The following is a 21,246-nucleotide window of genomic DNA, read 5'->3' as shown; positions in this document are numbered from 1 at the left end:
AGGATGAAAAGCTCAGAGTTATAAAAAAACAATGAACAGGGAATAGCAGGTGACTGTTTTGGCTGTTTTCCCCTCATTGCTGGAAAATACAGAAATGTAGGCTGTCCAGATTAGGGGTGTGAATCCATCCACAAGGAATAAAATAACAGGATGGTTCTTCTCCTGAAGATTTATTGTGCTAATTGGCTTCTGGAGAGTGTTATTCTACAATCCTCTCCTCATCAGTTATTTTGTCTTTCTTCCTTTGCAAGCATTTCTTAACACCAGGATAATGAGTTTACCTGTGTACTCTGGGAAGCAGATACTTAAGGGAGATTTCTTAATTTTCTCCTCAAATATGTCCTTCTTGTTGAGAAAGAGAATGATGGAGGTGTTTGTGAACCATTTGTTGTTGCAGATGCTGTCAAACAGCTTCAAGGACTCGTGCATGCGGTTCTGCAGAAAGAAACATAAGACATCAACATCATTTACAGACGTGCATCCACAAAAACAGACATACATATTTACTCGGCTATAAATGGGACATATTTATTATGGTTTTTTAAATATAATCTTACACATGCATAATCCAACCTTTAAAATAAATATTTTAGCATTTTTAAAATAAAAAAAATAAACAAAATCATATATTTAGATTATATATACAGATTTAGCTCACAAAATTATCCCCAAATTACAGCTAAGTAAACCCACATACACACACACATTCAGGTGCAATCACACTTTGAGTGCAAAATTAGAATATGAAGCGAGACATGAACAGAAAAAAGAAAGGAAATTTAACAAAGAGCCAAGAAGCCAGAAAAGGAAATTAAACATATTCTGCTACCTAAGAAATTAATTACTTATCTCATCATGATGGTATACAATGAATCTCATGTTAATTATAATGAGAAAATGATAGATATACACTGTCCTTATTTTCATATGCAATTAATAAATTATGATTCTGCTCATTATTTGTTTGTCATCTGAATGCTAATTAATTCAGAGTTGGAAGCAGTGACTCTCTCTTTGATGCGTCCGATCATTTTAGGAGGAAACTGGAAAAAACGAGGTCAGCCGATCCCTTTAGCCAGCAACAACCAATTAAAAATTGAGGTTTTGGAAAGAACCAGCAATGCATCTAGAATATCTGATATAATTTAGTGACTGAAACTAGCATATATCAGAAACAAGCAAACATTTAAAGGGGTAGTTCACCAAAAAATTAAAATTCTGTATGACATTCTTTCATCTGTGAAAGACAAAGCAAGATTTTCATCCATACAATTAAAGTCAATGGGGTCCAAAACAACATCTGAATCCACTGACTTTCATTGTATGGATGCAATATTTACATAAAAATTGCTAGTAAATTTTTAAGTAGAAAGGCGGAAATAGTATATTCTTGTAAAACATACTCCAATAATCTTATTATATAAATATTATTTGCAAATAAGATAAGCATACATTTTATTTACAGCTTCAAAAAATCATTTTTACAGTGTGTAGAGAATTTAATTGAAATGATAACAGAATTTTCATTTTTGCCTTTCATTTTTCTATCGGTTTAATTTACAGCACAACATAAAGCCTACTGCTTCCAGCTCTTTTTAGTATGTACTTCAACTGAGGTTGGTAATGATCATTTCATACCTGTGGAAGGGCCGCCTGTAGAGCTGGGCTGGATTGTTTAGCGATTGGTTAGAGAAGAAAGCCGATGGCGAGAGATGACAGGAGAGCAGCTGAGATGTTTTGAAGGAGAGACGCAAATGCAGAGGTGGCCGCTGGAGGCCACGGGAGCAGCCGAGCGGAACCGGACATGCACCAGAACCCAACACTTCACCACTTCACTCACATATCCCACCCCCAGATACCACTGCTGTTGGTACTCACACGTACAAACACACACACTAAAATGCTAAACAACAGTGGAGCAATGCAGAATCGGTCCATGCGTTGTCACAAATGAAGAAAAGAACAGCTCTAAACAAAAGTCTCACGCGGGTCAAACTTGAAGGAACACACAGTGTTTGAAGAAAATAAATGCATGTCTGTGTTGAAACGGAGGAGGAAAGGCCACCGGGTGCACAGGAGAGAAGGTCGGGACAGAATGTCAGACGGCAAATGCGTAAACACTGATAGAGCGCTGAATGGACGAGCACTGACAGGAGACAGGATCTGTATGTGTGTTTATCTCTGTCCGTTTGTTTCGCCAGGACTTTCTTACAGAATAATAGAATCTGTCTTCGTTTTTTATCGCTTCCATAGATCAGGTGAATATGGGCGCCTGAGAGTTGCTGTATTTATGGGGAGCCACTTTTCTAGCCATAAAAGCCCTCCTATGTCCAAAACGCGTCACCGTAAATCCCTCTGTTGTAAAAATTCTCTTATCAGAGTTTGTCAAGAGAGCGTGTGTCTGGGCAGATCTGAGGCCTGTGTCACACACAGACGTCCAAGCATGACTCATCACACCTGCCATGAATCAATTGGCACAGTCACAGAATCAATCAATAGCGTGGGGACATTAATAATTCTTTGTTTTTTTCTTTTAAAGGACACTGTAAAAGGGTTCACAGAACTTAAAAAGAAGTTTGAATGGCTTTGTGTTGAACTTGTCTACTTAACGCCAAGTTCTGTCCTGAAACGCTAGTTGGCGCAGGCAAATGGGCCCTTAACTCAAACTGATGATATTCACAGCGTTAAACTACCTGGCACAAGCTGATTGGTTCATGCTGCATACACAGCCAATGAGCTTGCTGCTTTATATTTAAATGGATAGTTAGCATTCACTAGAGCCTTTTGCAGCACGCTTTCAGAGTTCCTCTGAAACCCTCCACCTTCCCCAGCTCCACCTGTATAGATCTGTTACGGGCTATTTGCATATATAATGTTTAAATACAGTTTATTAACTTTATAATATTTTTATTTTATTTTATTACTTTTATTACACTATGTCAACTTAACTGCAGTTCCCTTTATTTAGTATTTTTAAACTGCTAAATTTAATATACTTATGTGTATGTCATCTCATGTTGTCTATGAGAAATGGACATGGTGAGCAAAGTGCCTGTTAAACTAATGACAACATCAGGAGACAAAACACAGCCTACATGCCGACCTCAACACGTGACTAGGGTAACAATCAACAAAATTCATCCTGACATCACAAGACAAGAAGTTACTAAACGTGTTGCAAAAACATAAAAAAACTGGAAAATTTCCAGACACATGCAACCATATTATTCATTCATGCCCCAGTGGGAACCCCAGCACTCTGAGAAACCATTATTGTGCGCGGCTAGTTAGCAGAGGATAAGCATTTGCAACACAGACATGACAGCTACAATACTCAAAGCTATGCCATTATTAGACCTATCCAAATAATTGTTTTGTTTTTAATTAAATTTGGCTTAAATTTGATGGTACAGTGTTTGGGGCATCAAAACATGACCCATGATTCAAACCCAGGCCACCCACATTTTAGAGCATGTTTGCTAGCAGCTCATCTCCAACAGGCTTACAAAACTGAATGCCAATAATAATGAAATAAATACAAATGCTAATAATGATATTATTATTTTTTCACTATTATTTACTATTTTTAAGAATTTTACAGTACGCACAAGATGACACATACAGCATAAGCATTACCTATGTGCCGATTAGTGTGGGAGTTCACAATGGAGGCCTATTTTATCAACACCACTGACCTTAAAAATTTCTAAAAACCCGCTAAACAAAAAATGTTGCCGTTTTAATTATAAGGCAGTGAATGATCACACAGCATATCTTGTTCACTTGAATGGCAACATAATTGCAATTACAATGTTCAACAGTGGATGAAGATCATGTAGCCTGCATGTAGTTACAGCAAGTGCTGTCCATCAAGTTTTGAAGTCTTTAAGTTAATCTTCTCCGAGGCAGCTCTTTTAAAGCATGAGAAAATGTTCAAATACCCATAAATCATTTTTTTTAGTGTGTTAAGTGTGCACACTTGAGTGTATATGAAACACAGACGCTGAGTGTGCGCATGCAATTGAGTCTGTGTGTGTCAGAGCTTAAGCACAGATGTGCGTGTTTGTGTCTCTGCGTGTGAGTGTGTATTTAGTGCTCACCGTGGTCTCGTCTTCATGGAGCACCTGGTCGTATCCACTCAGAGCCACACAGAAGATAATGGCGGTCACGTCCTCAAAGCAGTGGATCCATTTCTTCCTCTCCGACCTCTGACCTCCCACATCAAACAGCCTGAGTGGACACAACTCGGCATGAGCTCAGAACACAATAGTGCACTGCATCATGCAAACAACATTACCATTCAGTACATTTTTTTCAAGAAATGAATACTTTCATTCAGCCAAGGACACATTAAATTAATCAAAAGTAAAACATTAAAGACATTTATAATGTTAAAAATCACAGTTTCCACAAAAAGGGATCATGTGACACTGAAGTTTGAAGTAATGGCTGCTGAAAATTTACCTTTGCCATCACAGGTATAAATTACATTTAAAAAATGTTAACAGAGGAAACACTGTAATAATATTTCACAATATTACTGTTTTAATGTTTTTTGATCAAATAAATGCAGCCTTTGTGTCAATTATGGTTATACTTGTTGAGACTGTTATATGACTATGCTTTAATAAGCCCTAAATCTTAAATCTGTAATTATTTTCACTTAATATCATTAGCAGATGTGTCATTCAGATACTAGTATCTGCTTCAGATTGAACATGTAATTCAGCTGTCAACTGAGGTCCTGCCCTTTTCTACGAAAATGCTAGCTTCTGCTGTAACAGTATGGTTTGTTTCTAAATCTGTCTTCAGAATAATGGTGGCAGATCTGTCTGTCTATCTCCCATCAACACTTTTATTTTGGTCTTCCGTTTTCACGTGCTATCAGCTGAGAGAGTGTAAAAAACCCTGTGAATGAGGAGATGATATGAAGTGAGATGATGTCGGTGTTTGGAGATATTCATCTGCATTAATCTCAGTCTACAACCACTCCAGTTGTAACGTGAGTCAAAAACACTTTTTGCTACATATATTAGATCAGCCTTTTTTCATCTGAAACATGGCCCAATTATGAATCATGAAAATGATAAAAAAAACTGTAGTAATCTAAAATACATTACAAAATAAATTCCACGCCAATCAGTCTCACCTGAAGTGCAGGTTCTTGAAGGTGAAGTGGGTTTCTACAATCCCGGTGGTCTTCACTCGAGTTCGCAGAATGTCCTGCTCTGTGGGCTGGTAGTCTGCAGCACCGATCCGATCTAAACTGTCTAAGTAACTGAAGGAAGAAAGAAAGAAGGAATGTCAGTTAGGACCCACAGTTTTTCACAGAAACTGCCATTCACATGAAGTAGAAAAGTGATACTAGTAGCTTTTCAACCAAGGAAATCCAGAGTGTTGTTTTTATTTCTTAATGCATAAAAATATCATAAATCAATCTCTTAAAAGAGTGTTTGTGAATACACTAAACAATGAAAAACAGTATTTCAGCACAAAATCCTGTATTTTATTCACTAACCAGCCACAAAATAGTTGAATAGTTGGGTGTAAAATGCATTCGAATAGTGTTGTCCTATATTTAAATACAGTAACTTCCATTATTTTTTTCAGCCAAAAAAAAAAAAACATCTTTTCAATATACATTAGACTTATAGCTTGCACTAAAACTAAGAAAGAAATTAAAATACTTTCATTCATCAAGCATGCATTAAATTGATCAAAAGTGTCAGTAAAGGCATTTACAGTATAATGTTACAAATACATGCTGTTTTTTTTTTTAACTTATCACTACAAAATGTCTCCACAAAAATTATGTCTGAAGGATCATGTGACACTGAAGCCTGGAGTAATGACTGCTGAAAATTCAACTTTGCCATCACAGGAATAAATTAAATTTTTAACATTTTTTAATTGTAATATTATTTAACAATATCACTGTATCTTTGATCAAATAAATGCAGCTTTGCTCAGCACAAGTGCCAAACGTATTACAAAAATTAATTCTTAGTGATCTCCCCTGTCATCTTTTGTTGACAGTTTCTCATTTATGCTCTGACAGAAAAATTACTGCTTTTCATTTAATAGATTCATCAAATCAGATGAGAGCCCATCTCACTAAAGTCACAATCTTAGACACAGGAAGTCAATCAGACTACAGGACATAAAGTATAGGTCAGAATAAAACATTAAACATCCTTCTTGTGCCACTCACAGCTGACACACACATGCACACACTATCCCTCTTCAAAACGCAACAGTGATGCAAGCAGACAGGGAGGACCGAGCCTGCTTTTCAACAATGCGTGATGCATATTCTCCAAGGCTGTGGATGTCATTTATCTTCCAGATGAAAGAAACAGTGAAATATGTGTGCCTCCAAATTGGATGCCAGTTGAATTGAAGGTTGAGTACCGCAAGACGCCGAAACATCCATCAAAGCCTTTGGCTGGTAATACTGGTAGACACTAATGGATGATTACATCAAAATGCAATTCCAAAAATGTTTTGACACATTTAGAGGGAAATTACCGCTGGAAACGTATTTGGTTCTTAAACAACTATAATTCCGGATCAGTTCGATTTTTCATTTTGTACCCTGTGTAATTATATCTTGTATGCTTAGGAGTACATGCTGCTCTTCCCCTTTATTTTTTGCTTCTCTCTCTTTCTTCTATCCCTCCTTTCCTGTCCATCTGTGGCAAAGTGATGTTGCAGTTGAAGGTTTCCTTGGTTGCTGCAGAATTCTTCAGGGAAATGTGAACATTCCGCTGTCGCTACTGTCTTCAGCGCTCAACTACACCAAAGTCCTTTTAAAATGAAATTCCTCCTATAGCTACACAGCTAAATTCTATGTACAGTAACGTTTGGGGTTAGTAAGACTTTTTTAATCTAATACTTGATTAATGAAAGTATTAATTACATAAATACTTTTATTTAGCAAGGATACAATGAATTCATTAAAAGCAACAGGAAAGGGATTTATAATGATACAACAGATTACTATTTCAAATAAAAGCTGTTGTAGCATCATATGACCCCTTTAAGTTTCTATTCATCAAATAATCCTGAAAAAAATGTGTCAGTTTCCACAAAAATATTAAGCAGCACAACTGTTTTCAAAATTGATAATAATACTGAACATTATTTGAACACTAAATCAGCATATTAGAATGATTTCTGAAGCATCATGTGACACTGAAGGCTGCATTTAAAAAATATTAAAATATAAAACGGTTATTTTAAATTGTTATACTACTGTGTTACTGTTTTAATGTTTTACAAACAAATGCAGCATATGTGAGCAGAAGATACTTCGTTTAAAGACATTTAAAAAAAACATACAAATCCCAAACTGTTGAACGATAGAGTAGTATCTGCTCAAATCTACTTGAATGGGTTAAGATATAAGTCTGCAAAGCTGTTTGTCAAGATTGTGAGGCTCTCAAATCTGACAACGACACCATAAATTCAGCTTCTCCACCTCAAATCAAGCTTAAAAATCCCTGTACTCTTTAGGTCGGTCTAGCTAATGTGTGAAATCCTGAGTAAACAAACAAGTGTATGAAAATGGCAAATGACACTGAAAGGCGGGACGCCCTACAGCCACCATATTGAGTGCTACATTTCATTATTTCATTAATTTTTCTGTGACTCATTCGTCTCCTCCCCCTTACACTGTCCCTGGCTACGCATACGTACTTCTGACCTCATAACATCCTCTCCAGCAAATAATTCCACATACAACAACATGCAGCCTAACTAAACACTAATTTTAAAATGATTCAGTGATAAACAGCAGTTAAATATCTGATAATAATGTGAAATGTCCTGTGCCAAGTATCCACAGATGTAGTGACACGGAGTCAGATTCAGCAGCTGATACAGACACAGGCTGCAACTGATATAAGGCCCAAAATGGGGGAAGAGAGTAGAAAGAGGCTGAAAAATAGAAATAAAAGAATTAAGACAGGAAATGAGGGCAAGGTCTGTGACATGAGAGGTCCAAAAATCTCAGACCAATGGGAAGATCTGGAAAACAGAATCTATTTTAAACCTGGGAACAAACTGAAAGTTTTAGCATTTTGAAAATGTTAAAACAGAGAAATTATATGACGTAAACTGAAGATTCTGCACTATTACTAGGATATTAATATAATGCCTAAATTGGTTTCATTGGAATACAATTCTCAGATGTCCCACTGTATATTCTAAGTCCTATATGGAAAGAATATACCATCAATAAAACATATTCATATGTATTTTGCATATTTCTTTTCCTGTGGTTCACCACACTGACTCTAGAGGGTGCTGTTGCTGTGACTGTAACTTGCTAAGTTTTATTAGTGGTGCTTTTGGTTTGCATGATTGCTTAGTGGCACTTAACTCGAGTCTACAGTAGTACCTGACACAGAATGAACTTAAGTACTCAAGTATGAACTGCTCTCATAGGACATAGTCTCAAATGAGACATCACTTGAACAGCACTAATAAGGATAACCATCCACTGACATTATTTTTAATCTCTTTTCTTTGATAGTGTTAGTGCTACCTCACTCTCTCTCTCTCTCTCTCTCTCTGGGGCATCTTCCTTTGTGACCTGTATCTGTTAGCTGTGCACGCTTTCCTCTCAGCATAGTTTGTCTATTAACAAATAGCAGATTTAGGGCAGCTATGTTAACTGAGGATTTCCATAAGCCTTTTTTTTTTTTTACTAAAGCCTACATTTGACTAAAGGCAAATTTCACTGGAGTCATGGTTCAAAGTTTTAAACATAGATAATAATAAGAACCATTATTAACATTTGAGAAGCACAAACAATAATAATATATATATATATATGCCAAATACTGTACTTCATGAACAATTTCATACTATTTTTGTTTAAAAGTGACCATCAAGACATTTATAATATTACAAAAGATTTCTATTCATCAAAGAATGAATCATGGTTTCCACAACAATATTAAGCTGCCAAAGTTTTAAAAAATGATGATAATAATAAGAACCACTATTAATATTTGAGCAGTTCAAATAATAATTCGTAATTCTGGAGCGCCAAACATTTCTGAAAGATGAAGTGGCAGGTAATGGCTGCTGAAAAATAAACTTTGATACTACAGAAATAAATTACATACTAAAATATATGAAAATAGAAAACTTGAGTTTTTAACTATAATAGGATTTTACAATATTACTGTTTTTTACAGTATTTTGATCAAATAAATGCAGCTTTAGTGGGCATAAGAGACTTATTATTTTTTTATATAAAAAAATCCTAATTATTCCAAAAAAGCATTTACACACATTTATATTTGTCTGTGTGTATCACAAAATAATATCATAATGCGTTTCAAATCTATGCCTGTTTAGTTGGCCGTAGGTGCAGAGAATATACACATTAAGGAAGAATTGTGTGCTTTTGTGTACAAGTCTGCATGTGCGCAAGCGCATTTTGATATTCGCAGCAGTGCTAATTGTTTTTTTATTATCTCCTATGTACTCAATGCCCTGATGGTGTTCTGAGGAGTAGCTGTATGTACTATTGTAAATCTTTTATAAATACGGCAACATGCTACGTGGACTTCACTCCGTCGTTTTAGGCCTAATAGACATGCGGGCGGGGTTGTGCTGTAGGGTTTCTTCACTTCTCTCTCTCCTTTTAGTATGGGAAACTCGTATCTCTCTACCACTCAGGCTGCTTGCCAGCTCTGCCCTGCCCCCTGCTCCCTCTCTCTCTCTCTCATACTCCATCTTTCTTTCTTTCTCCCTCTGTTTCCTGCTGCTGCTTGAGTGCTCTGCCTGGCAACACCTCTCAGCGGCCTGCCTGCTGTCTGCTGCTCCCCATCATGGAGAGAGAGACAGAAAGATGTGCAGGAAAAAGAACTACAGGGCATTGGAGACATTGTTAGCACATTTATTGTTGTAACAAAACGGTCTGAAATTCTGGGTGCTGCAAGAATGCTACAATGAGCCTATTCACTGATTCTTAAGGAAATTGTAGTACAGTGTTATAATTAATATAGATTGTCAAAGAAATAAGGGAGACTTGACCTCTGGAATTAGCATGCTGTTGCTTAAAAGGGATAGTTCACCCAAAAAATTAAAATCATGAGTCGTTTCAAAAACCTATATGGTTTTCTTTCCTCTGTGGAACACAAAACACACACACACCCAAACACACAGACATTTTTCAAAATCTTATCCTTTGTCTACAACATAAAATAGTAAATGATGACAGAATTTTTGGGTGAATTATTCCTTTAGGTATTTTAACTGTCTAATAAACTCTAGTGTAAAACTATTACACTTTAAATACAGATAAGTTTTGCTTGCCATATATATATATATATATATATATATATATATATATATAAAATGGGGAAAAGAAACTTTAGCAGCAACTCTCATTGCTGAGAAACTTTCTTGACAATGACAAATAACCTTGCGAGGATACAAGTCATTTCGATTGCGACAGAAAAGTCAGTAAAGATACACTATCAAAAAATTGAGAATAAGTGAAACTTCCTACATCTTCTGAAGGCAAAGCCACTGAAGGTTCATCTGAAAGATGAAACATTTATCACAGAATGTCATTATACTGTCCAAGACTTCAATAAGAACATAGAGTTTTCCTATTTTTGCTCTGGAAACGTCAAGAAAGAAGGTGCTGAACTGAAAGCAGAAGGCATTAGAATTCTGACGCGTTTCTTATAACCTGAAGTGGAACATGCTTCTCGTTAATACTATTAAAAAACAAAAAAATACTGAAGAAATGAAATTAGCAGACCTACAATTGAAAAGAGGAAGACAAAATGAAAAATAAAACTGATCAGGAACAAAGCTGAGAGGACAAGAGGAACATAACTGGAGAAGTGGGGAATGATTGCAGTGTGGAAGAGGAGGAGCTTTTAAAAGGTTGGACAAGAGTGGATAAACTCCTCTATGGCACCATAAAGTGGGCAGTATCAGAGTTACACAGTGGTGAGTGGTGAGTGTGAGAGAAGAAGAGGGGAAGCACAGAAATAGTGGAAGAACTTCAGATAATGATGGAAGTTTTCCAGAGAACAAATGACTGAGGGCCAATCTAATCCTGTTTCAGCATCTCACTCTGGGAAAGACCACTGTGCCTCAGTCTGAAATGTTCTGAAATGTCTCCTGATATTCAAGTTGCAGTCCAATAGGGAGAAGAAAGACAAGCCTACAGCCTAAAGACATGTGGAAGCCAGTATGCTGTACACTGTAAAAAGCCGGTGTGGATAAACAGCCCAAAGGAAATGATCTCGAGTCTCTCCTGAACTATTTTCTTTAGTCAGTGATTGATGTGAAAGAATGGCTTAATGACATACACGTTGTACCTGTCAAGCTGGCTATGTCTAAAGTGTAAATACACAGACACACACACACACACAAATAAAAGCTAAGAAACATAAACACAGGTGTACAGCAGTGCACAGTTCTTGTTTCTACTCTTGTAGCTACTGAATCTAGAGCAAAAGTACATAGAAATATTTGAAGCATATGTTTGCAGTCTGAGTTAAATGTGATGGGATAAAAAGACTGGGCACTGCAAAATAAAACAAAGACTCTAAAGAGAATTTACTAGATACTATATATTGTGACATACAAAAAAAACACACGACCAATATTAAAATACATCATAGAATAATAATAAAATAATAAAACAATACTATTAAAATATAAAAGATATAAAAAAGTAAATAAATATAAAATCAATCTAAAATATAATTATTTTAAAAAAAATTATATTTAAGAAGAAAATAGTATTGTTTGAATTAAATAGGAAACAATGCGACTAAATGGGTTATATTATGACTAACAGGGTTATCTGAATAAAGACCGTAAGCAGACTATATGATCTAATGAAGGTTATGAATGGAAAAGGTCTTTTTCATGTAAATATGTGTGTTGTGCATTCACAGCACTCTATTGAAATTAAATTCTTACTGAAGAATTACAGCTTTTTAAATATTAGCAAGGTTACTGAACATGGAAAAAAATACAACGACTGAATGTGCTAATATAAAAAAAGACTATAAAACAGTAAATATCGGTCAGCCATACAGCGGTGAATATCCTTCAGCAATCTTTCACAAACACATAAACCCTAAGATTAAATATATTGTCCTTGTACCATTTGATATTTGTTTTCATACACCTGAACTCGACACCCCACTGGCAACTGTTTGTCTTACTGATCACTGAACAAAAGGCAGAACATTTATGCAAATGAAGAGGGGAAAAAAAAACGTCTCTATTAAAGACTTGTCTAGCAAACTCATTTTTGGCATCCTAAACAGTCCTTCCCCTCCCAACATTTGCCTCATAGCAACATAATCTATGTTGTCAATATGTGAGCAAGTAATTTGTCTTTATCTAAACACCACTTCCCACAATGACAGGCTTCCCAAACTATTACAGTAAACCACAACATCAGAAATATAATGCTGACGGAACTTACACACATGCACACATACATAATTCGAGACCTTTCATCAGCGCACACTGTAATTGCATCTGTAAATTCACTTCAGAGTGACATTTTGCTGAGCTCAAGTAATACTCTAAAAGCAACCTGTTCAAACAAGCACTGGAAATAAAGATTATACATATTATGCTGTAGACACAACCTTATGTGGCCACGTTCAATTTACAGTCCATAAAATATATGCCCTGTGGATAGTTCTCTAAAATGAACTGGACTGCAGTGTGATGGTCAATGATATAATAAAAGATTGGTATATTTAGGCAGAATGCTCTTAATGAAGTGTAAAGCACTAATGGCTCTTCCCAGCAGAGGGCTGTACTCACTATTGGGCGGAGTCATTGAGCTGGTACTCGCGGGCACGGCTGAAGCACTCCTGGATGCCTGAGTCAGACCACAGGCGGATCATGGCGGACAACAGCTCTGGAGAGTAGGGCTCGGTATCCTCCATACGGCTCACAACATCGCAGACCATCTTAGCATCAGCCTGTTAAAAGCAAACACACATACAGAATATCCATCAGTGTGATGAGGAGACTTGCAAACAGAACAAGTCACAAACTGTGCTCCAAATTGTACACATTTTGAGATAAATTATTCAATATAAATATGTTCACATCCAATATATAAATACATAGACAATATATACCCACAACATCCTGACTTCCTTTTTCACTCTTCCATCCCTCTTACTTCCTCTGTCCTCCTCCTATGATATCACTCCCTTTAACAAACACGTTTAAAAAGCTTGACAGCAATAATGACTTCTGAAAAGAGCGTTTAGTTTCTTTTAAAGAGGTCACAATTGAGCTTACTAGACGAAGGCGCTGGGTTCCGCCGTCCCGCAAATCCACAACAGAGATGCAACTACACAAGCCAAAAGAGGAGAGCGTGAGAAATGGACTGGATGAGGGGAGTGAAAAGAAAAGACCCATGTTAAATAGAGAGTGGAAGAGAAGATGGGGGTCAGTTCAAGAAGGCTGGTCTTGCACCCTCTCCATTATCTGCTGTGAGAAAGAGTAAAGTGTTCACACACTAAAAGGAGTGAGATGTGGGGGCCTGGGAATTAAAAAGATGGGAAAAAACAAAGCATGGATGTCGCTAATTAATCCATAATTAATGCAAATGCTATTTTGTGAAGTTTTTCTACTGTGAAGATGCAGATATATTCCTCTCCACTGAGAAAAATGGATGCATCTTCCGAATGACTTGTCAATAGGGACAGATATTGCTGCCATCTCCATGGTGATGCAGCGGGGGCAGCATCAGCAGCAGGAGGCCTTATGATTGGCTGAGGAAGCCTCCCTTTCCTTCTCCCCCAGTGAGTGTGACCTTTGAGAGCAAGTCCTCTGAACTCAGCATGACTGAACCTTCTGGAGTCCTTATACCTAACACACACACACACACACACACACACATCATACTGTATTTAATTCTAATAGATTATTCTATCAAAATTTTTTTTTTTACAAATTAAAAATGAATTTAGTAATAATATTAGTGAAACAAAATGTACTATTAATGGTTATATGTATAACAATCTACAAGAATAATGAACTGCAGTTTAAAGCTTCATAACACAACATGAACCAGAGGATTACTTCAACATCACCCCTTCCGGGGAATTATGGGACATCAAACTGGTGTCCACAGGCTCTTTGAGCCTTTATAGTGGCAAATGCCTCAGTCCCAGAGCTGGAAGTTTGCAATGGGAACATTTTTGCCATGCATTTCTCTTTTGATTAAAAAAAGCAGCAAGAATAATACTGACAGATTCAGCAGACACACACCTGTTTCCTTTTTCTCTGTGCATTTCTTGCAGGTGGGTCTGTCTCTAATGTCACAATGCTGGTCATGCTTCTCATTCTTCATTTGCTCTTTCTACCTGTGCTTAAGGTTTTTTTTTGGCGTGTGGCACTGAAGGAGAATGTGATTCCTGAGTGATTGCCTATTGAATTTAGATCAGGCTCATAGAGACACATAATAGCTATTCATTAAGGTCTTTGCACAGACTAAAGAGAATGGACCAATCTTCATCAGCATTCATTTATTAGAGGAAACAGCGCGAGGAGAGAACTCAACACGCTGTAGATTTGAATTGCAGATCAGTCAGTAGCCCAGCGTGACAGACAGTATCCTTGCAGACGCCCTGACACGGCACCTGTTTATGAGCACAGCTATCATAAGAGTGACGTAAGAAGGCACTGTGAACTCATTATAACACATGTACAATAGAACTGTCATTTGACAGTAAATTCTGGATTCCTCAGAGTATTATTAGGTTTTTGTATCACTCTTGTTGATTGTTAAGGGCGACACTGGTTGACACAACACAATGGTGTCTGTGTCTGGTATTGTTAATGCAATATGCAATAATACAGGCTAGCACAGTAGTATAGTATCTATAGTCTGGCTAGGTATCGGCAACTACCTCATGATATGTTACATCTCACAACCTGATTAATTATGTGACATCTTAACATGATCACTGCTGAGAGATACTCAAAATATCCACGAGTGAATTTGCTCATTTGCTTTTGCAGTAATTAAAAACTGTACGAAATTATAGTATTGAATGAACAAAAATGAAAGAATTAATAAATGGGCCTCATTTTATAATGTAATATCAAGAGAAAAACATTCCTAAATGCAAACAAATAAATGAACAAACAAATGAAAGGGCCTAAAAGACTGTCTCAATATCATGAAAAACGACTGAAAAAAAGGAATTGATGATATATTGTTAATATATTCACAAGAATTTGTGATAAATCTACACAGTATGATTGTGTCTGCAAAGCCCTAATACAGGCCTTTCTCATATAATGTGAAGTAGAGTGAAGGTCAAGTGTAATATGGCATAATCAATCTAGTCATCTTGAATCAGTTGGCTTCTAATCTTGCAATGAACAAGAGAGTAACATACAGTCCCTCATGAGCCCCAAGGCCTGTGGTCTAATAATCTATCACTGACAATGGCAACTTTTGTCTTCAAACTAGCACAGAGGAAAAGAGATGCTCCGCTTTGCTGAAGATATATAGACCCTGCTCAAGTACTTTATCAAAGGCAATGACACATCTCCCTAGACATGGATTTAAACTACAACTCATCTTTCCAAGGTTACAACCACAGGCATGTGGTGGACTTCTTAAGTAAGGAGACTGAGAGGTCATTAAAAAAAAAGAAGTTTAATGTATTTCAGTATGGACATGACCAAAAGAGGTGCTGTGAGTGGGAGGATTGCTAACTCAGTAACCAGCTTATTTTCCGTAATTTTTGAGAATCTGTGGAACTTCACATTCATACCACAGTTTATCTATGAGAACTCAAGAGAGCAAAAAGAGACATTTCCCCCCTCTGAAACTTTAGTAGACTTTTTAGTGTCGAGGTTAGTGTTCAGGAACTAAAAATTTAGGAACATTTTTTAATTTTACTGTTTCATCTCATATTTTATAGTATTTGTTTTGGATGTATTTCTGTCAATTACTTTCTCTGAGAAAACCCCCCAGATTCCTAATTTCTAATGTTATGATTTGAGCAGTAACAAGAGTCCTTATAAAATTTTTCAAATAAAATATGATTTTATCTCAATGACTTTCTGAGGCGTCCTGTAAGAGGGAAACGCTATTAGCTGTACTTCATTTAATAACCATTGCTGATGTTAATAGCACAGACATGTCAAAGCCAGAGATAGTCAAGTACTGGGAAATCTACCTACAGGCAAAGTCCCTTCAGATAGACACACACACACACATGCACACGCACACACATTCAGTACTATTATGGATGTGCTTTAATTAGAAAACAGGATGGCATGTGATTGACAGTGATGACATCTCTAATTCATCTTTCACTGACACTGAAAAAGACAAAAGATTCCCTTGTTCATGCACTCCATTTATTTTTCTTGGTACTTTCCAAACAGTGCTGTTTAATCACAGTAAAATATACATAAAGAACAGCGCCGCCCTAGAGGATGCCTGGGGAACTTTACAAAATGAGAAAACGTGTTACTGAAATAAATGAACTTTTCCACGACATTCTAATTTATTGAGATGCACCTGTATACAACATTACCTGGGGCCACCCTAGATCTTTACCGTATTTTATCAAAACATGCTAATCCTGATAATGCATCATGCTAATCATGTTAAAATATTTTAGGAATTTCACATTTGGGTCTACGTGAACTAGCCTTTAGTTTTTCAAAGCATCCTTATCACCTTTAGGTATTGTACAGTATGGCGCTAGCAACCCCAAGGTTATGGGTTCGATTCCCAGGGAATGCATAAACTTATAAAGTGTATATAAACTTGATATATATAATTATGTTAATATATTTAAGGTATATGGTGGTTGTGTCTATGTGAACTAGTCTTTAGTTTACCAAAGCATCCTTTTGGCCTCTAGTAGTGCACAGCACGGCACTAGCAACCCCAAGGTTACGGGTTCGATTCCAAGCGAATCTATAAACATTTAATTTGTATATAAAACTTGATGTTTATAACCATGTTAATATATTTAATTAAGGAAGTTGGTGTTTGGGTCAATATTGAACCAAACTTTAAAGCATCCTTATGGCCTTCAGGTAGTGTACAGTATGGTGCTAGCAACCCCAAGATAATGGGTTTGATTCCCAGGGAATGCATAAACTTATAAAGTATAAACTTGATCTATATAATCATGTTAATATATTTAAGAAATTTGGTGTTTGTGTCTATGTGAACTAGTCTTTAGTTTATCAAAGCATCATTTTGGCCTCTATAGTGCACAGCATGGTTCTAGCCACCCCAAGGTTATGGGTTTCATTCCAAGGGAATCCATAAACATTGAATTGGTATATAAAACTTGATGTTTATACTCATGTTAATATATTTAAAGAATTTGGTGTTTGGGTCTATGTGAACTAGCCTTTAGTTTACCAAAACATCCTTATGGCCTCTAGTAGTGCACAGCATAGCTCTAGCGAACCCAAGGTTATGGGTTGGATTCCTAGGGAATCCATAAACAAGAGTTTGTATATAAAACTTGATGTATATAATCATGTTAACATATTTAAGGAAGTTGGTTTGTTGTTGAACTAGCCTTTAGTTTTCCAAAGCATCCTTTTGACCTTCAAGTAGTGTACAGTATGGCACTAGGAAGCCCCAGGTTATGTGTTCGATTCCCAGGGATAATTAACTCGCTTTGCTTAAGCGAGTCTGCCAAATGCATGAATATAAATAAATTTAAAACAGAACAAAAAGGTCATATGGCCTGTATTTAGAACAGAGTGAGAGAAAACACACAAGCCCAAAAAGGAAGGCTAAAATTACAGAGGCAAACCCACTATTTCCTCAAGTGGTTAAAGAGCTACGTCTCTATGGCAGAGAGGGAAAGCCCATGACAGAAATTAGATTATGTAGATGACTGACGCTGTATGTTCCACAGAATGGCACGCTATGCAGTGATGACCGTTCATCTCCTGCCTTTATTATCTCAAGACAGTGAGATGATCATATTATCATCAGAATAGACAGACACGCAGACCAGCATCATTAAGCAGCTGCTGGGTTCGCCTGGTTCACACACAATAAGAAAGTCACATCAGGAGAGACTGTCGTACGGCTCTGCGGCATGAAAATACAGAAATAGGACTGTTTGTCACGTGTCAGGTCTTGCTGAGGCCTGCACTGACTAATACTATAGTCCTCCAGGAGACTGAATACGACACCAGCAGGATGACAAACTACTGACTCATAAAGTTGAGATGATTGAATCTGATATACAAGAGGAACACTGTTACTAACAAGCATCCTACTGGACATCTACAAATGTCAGTTGTATTTAAACATCTTTTAATCAGTCGACCTTGTAAAAAAGAAATACACTGTAGTAGGGCTGTGCAATTAATCGCATGCGATTGTCAAGCGCATCTCGTCAGTAAAGCCGGTTCTAATGTAGGACTTAAATAAGATAAATTACTACTTTAAAAAATGGTAAAAGTGTACTGTCTAATGTACTGACAGGAATTTATAGTAAACTAAAATATACTTTAATGTAATTTCAATTGAAACTTGTATTATATATTAACTTTAAAGGGATAGTTCACCCAAAAATGCAAATTACCCAATGATTTACTCACCCTCAAGCCATCCTAGGTGTATATGACTTTCTTCTTTCAGCCATGACATTTTTTAATATAACTCCGATTGTATTCATCTGAAAGAAGGAAGTCATATACACCTAGGATGGCTTGCGGGTGAGTAAATCATGGGGTAATTTTAATTTTTGGGTAAACTATTGCTTTAAATGTAATATCAATTATTATTAGGGTACCGAATGATTAGCTTAGCAACATGCTAACATCAAACTCTACTGAAATAAATTGCTAGTGGCTTTTTGTGTCACTATTCACAGAGTCTCTGATTTAGAAGGTTCTATGACAGGTGTGTGTGTGCACTTGGATGGGTTAAATGCAGAGCACAAATTCCGAGTACCATACTTGGCCACACGTCACTTCACTCTTTCAGTATGCTGCCTATGTAGGCAGGATATGCATGCAGCTCACTAGGATTTGGAATAGAGCTACCAATTATATGCATACTATATTACTCAAATTATATAGTGTGAATTATGTAATACGCTTGCCTTGAACATGATGTGTGTGGGAACTTGGATCAAAACCACCTAAATCTTGCTAATTAAGCTTGCAGGATATTTCCCACAATTCCAAAGCAGCCTTGTCAATACAGCACTGCCAAGACAAAAAATGGTATCTCAACATAAACGGCCTCCTTTTGATGCTCATCTACATTACAATGACTCAGCTGATGAAGAACACCACTATGGAAGGTGTTTTATTAAGCTAAATAGAATTTGTGCACAGCAAGGCCAACAGAAAATGGTCCTCCTTTGGTCATGCTCAGCACTTGAGATAATAGTGGCAAGGATGAAACAGCAAAAGAAAGATTGCTGCTATGCCACTGTCCTCATTATTTTCATCCCCTGCCCTAACATCTTTGGCTCTTTCTCTTACTTCACAGTTGTTATGTCACACTCATAAGTAAGCAGTCTGGATGATGGGAAAGTGTTTGGCTTCTGTTGAGATGATGCAGAATCGAGGCAACACAGAACTCGACTCAATCTGCTTTCGATTCGCCCCTTTACACTCCGTCCCGTGATTATCATCTCTCCCTTTCCTTTCATAGGTCCCCTCCCTTTCGCTCCACTCCTCCGCATCATGTGACAGTCATCTCCAGTTACTATGGTTACCGGGCCTGTCTTGGGGAATGTGATTGCAGATTTGGTGTTCTCTCTTTCGTTTTCTCTGTATCTCAACCTCCCTTCCCACTTTCTCACTCTATCTCCTCCCTTCTCTCTCTCATCTCCATCTCTCTCTATTTTCCTCCCATGGCAGTTGTTGAATTATTGATTTGATGAAATATTTAGCTGTTATTCTGCTCTCCTGCTGAAGGCTCCAGTTGTGGCCTAGTCGCAGGAGGTCCTGAAAGCCCAGAGCGGAGACCACACCTCTGCCGATCTATTAACCGACACGGATGCCCGTCATCGAGGAGGCCACACCCACCTGGCGCTGTAAGCCAACTGAAAGCTTTCTCTCTTACATCAACATCATTCACATCAAGTCATTTTCATTACATGCCATGTAGTTATTGAAGAAGGAAATCAATGCTCCAAAAGCAATAAGGCCATTTTAAGATCAACTTCCTCTTTTCTTTCATTAAGTGGCATCCACAAACCCCTAATCCATGTCTATGACTGGCTAATGTCTGGCTGCTGAGAATGAAAGGCTATTGGACTTTTCAGTGCCATGACGATACTAGAATAAATATATAACAATATCTTTCTTCTATATCAGTAGTACTGAATGCTACTATCAAATGCTGTCACAAAAACAATTTATAATTATTTACGATAATGTGTACTATAATTTCACATAATTTAAATTGTTTAATTTTAACTCTGTTTACTTTTGTATTTATGTTTAATTTCTGAATGTTTCATCTTAATATTTGATACTGTTAGATACATGAAATACGTCAAGCACTGTTATTTATTTGGTTTACTTAAAGGGGTCATATGATGCTCCTAAAAAGAACAGTATTTTGTGTATTTGGTGTAATGAAATGTGTTTATGCGGTTTAAGGTTAAAAAAACACATTATTTTCCACATACTGTACATTATTGTGTCTCCTCTATGCCCCGCCTTTCTGAAGCGCGTCGATTTTTACAAAACTCATTGGTCTGAAAAACGAGGAGAAAGGAAAAATTTAAATCGCATCATATGACCCCTTTAATCTATTGCTAATAAGTTGCCCTGCTTTTTTATTTTGTTACTGACCATTTAGTTGAATAATTGCTGGAAAAAATGTACATTGATTGAATAATTATGTACTGTATATTCAATATATTTATTAATATTTATATTTTAATATAAAGTGGTGTGTTCAAAGCATACAATATATTACATTTTATAAATAAAAATATAAGTATTACTGTGTATATATATATATATATTATCAATAGATATATCAATTAAAAAAATAAAATATTCAAATATATTTAACATTTATATTTAAATATTTAACATATTTATATTAATATTTATGTTTTAATATAAAGTAATGTGTTCATAGTAGGGATGCACCGATACCCGATACTGAGCTCCTGTACTCGTACTCGTTAAAATGCCCCGATACCAAACGCCGATACCACACAGCATGTGTTAAGTGCCATATTCAGA

The 21,246-nt window shown here is 36.6% G+C and overlaps 1 protein-coding gene across 2 annotated transcripts in view; it reads right to left on the bottom strand.

Moving 5' to 3' along the window:
* Nucleotides 1–21,246, bottom strand: part of LOC107660763 (guanine nucleotide-binding protein G(o) subunit alpha) — a 121,597-nt gene that overhangs the window by 6,237 nt on the left and 94,114 nt on the right. The window contains exons 4-7 of one of the 2 annotated variants that reach the window (XM_016450180.1): nucleotides 12,829–12,989; nucleotides 5,150–5,278; nucleotides 4,101–4,230; nucleotides 282–435 (exon numbers count right to left, since the gene is read on the bottom strand). In XM_016450180.1, coding sequence (XP_016305666.1) covers nucleotides 282–435; nucleotides 4,101–4,230; nucleotides 5,150–5,278; nucleotides 12,829–12,989 — 574 coding nt within the window. The remainder of the gene's footprint in view (nucleotides 1–281; nucleotides 436–4,100; nucleotides 4,231–5,149; nucleotides 5,279–12,828; nucleotides 12,990–21,246) is intronic. The other variant, XM_016450179.1, reaches the window with a different exon arrangement.

This window comes from Sinocyclocheilus anshuiensis, unplaced genomic scaffold (assembly GCF_001515605.1).
Source record: "Sinocyclocheilus anshuiensis isolate Anshui unplaced genomic scaffold, SAMN03320099.WGS_v1.1 scaffold2481, whole genome shotgun sequence".
NCBI lineage: Eukaryota > Metazoa > Chordata > Actinopteri > Cypriniformes > Cyprinidae > Sinocyclocheilus > Sinocyclocheilus anshuiensis.
The sequence above is the reverse complement of the archived record's forward strand: the minus strand, read 5'-3'. Positions and strand labels throughout refer to the sequence as shown.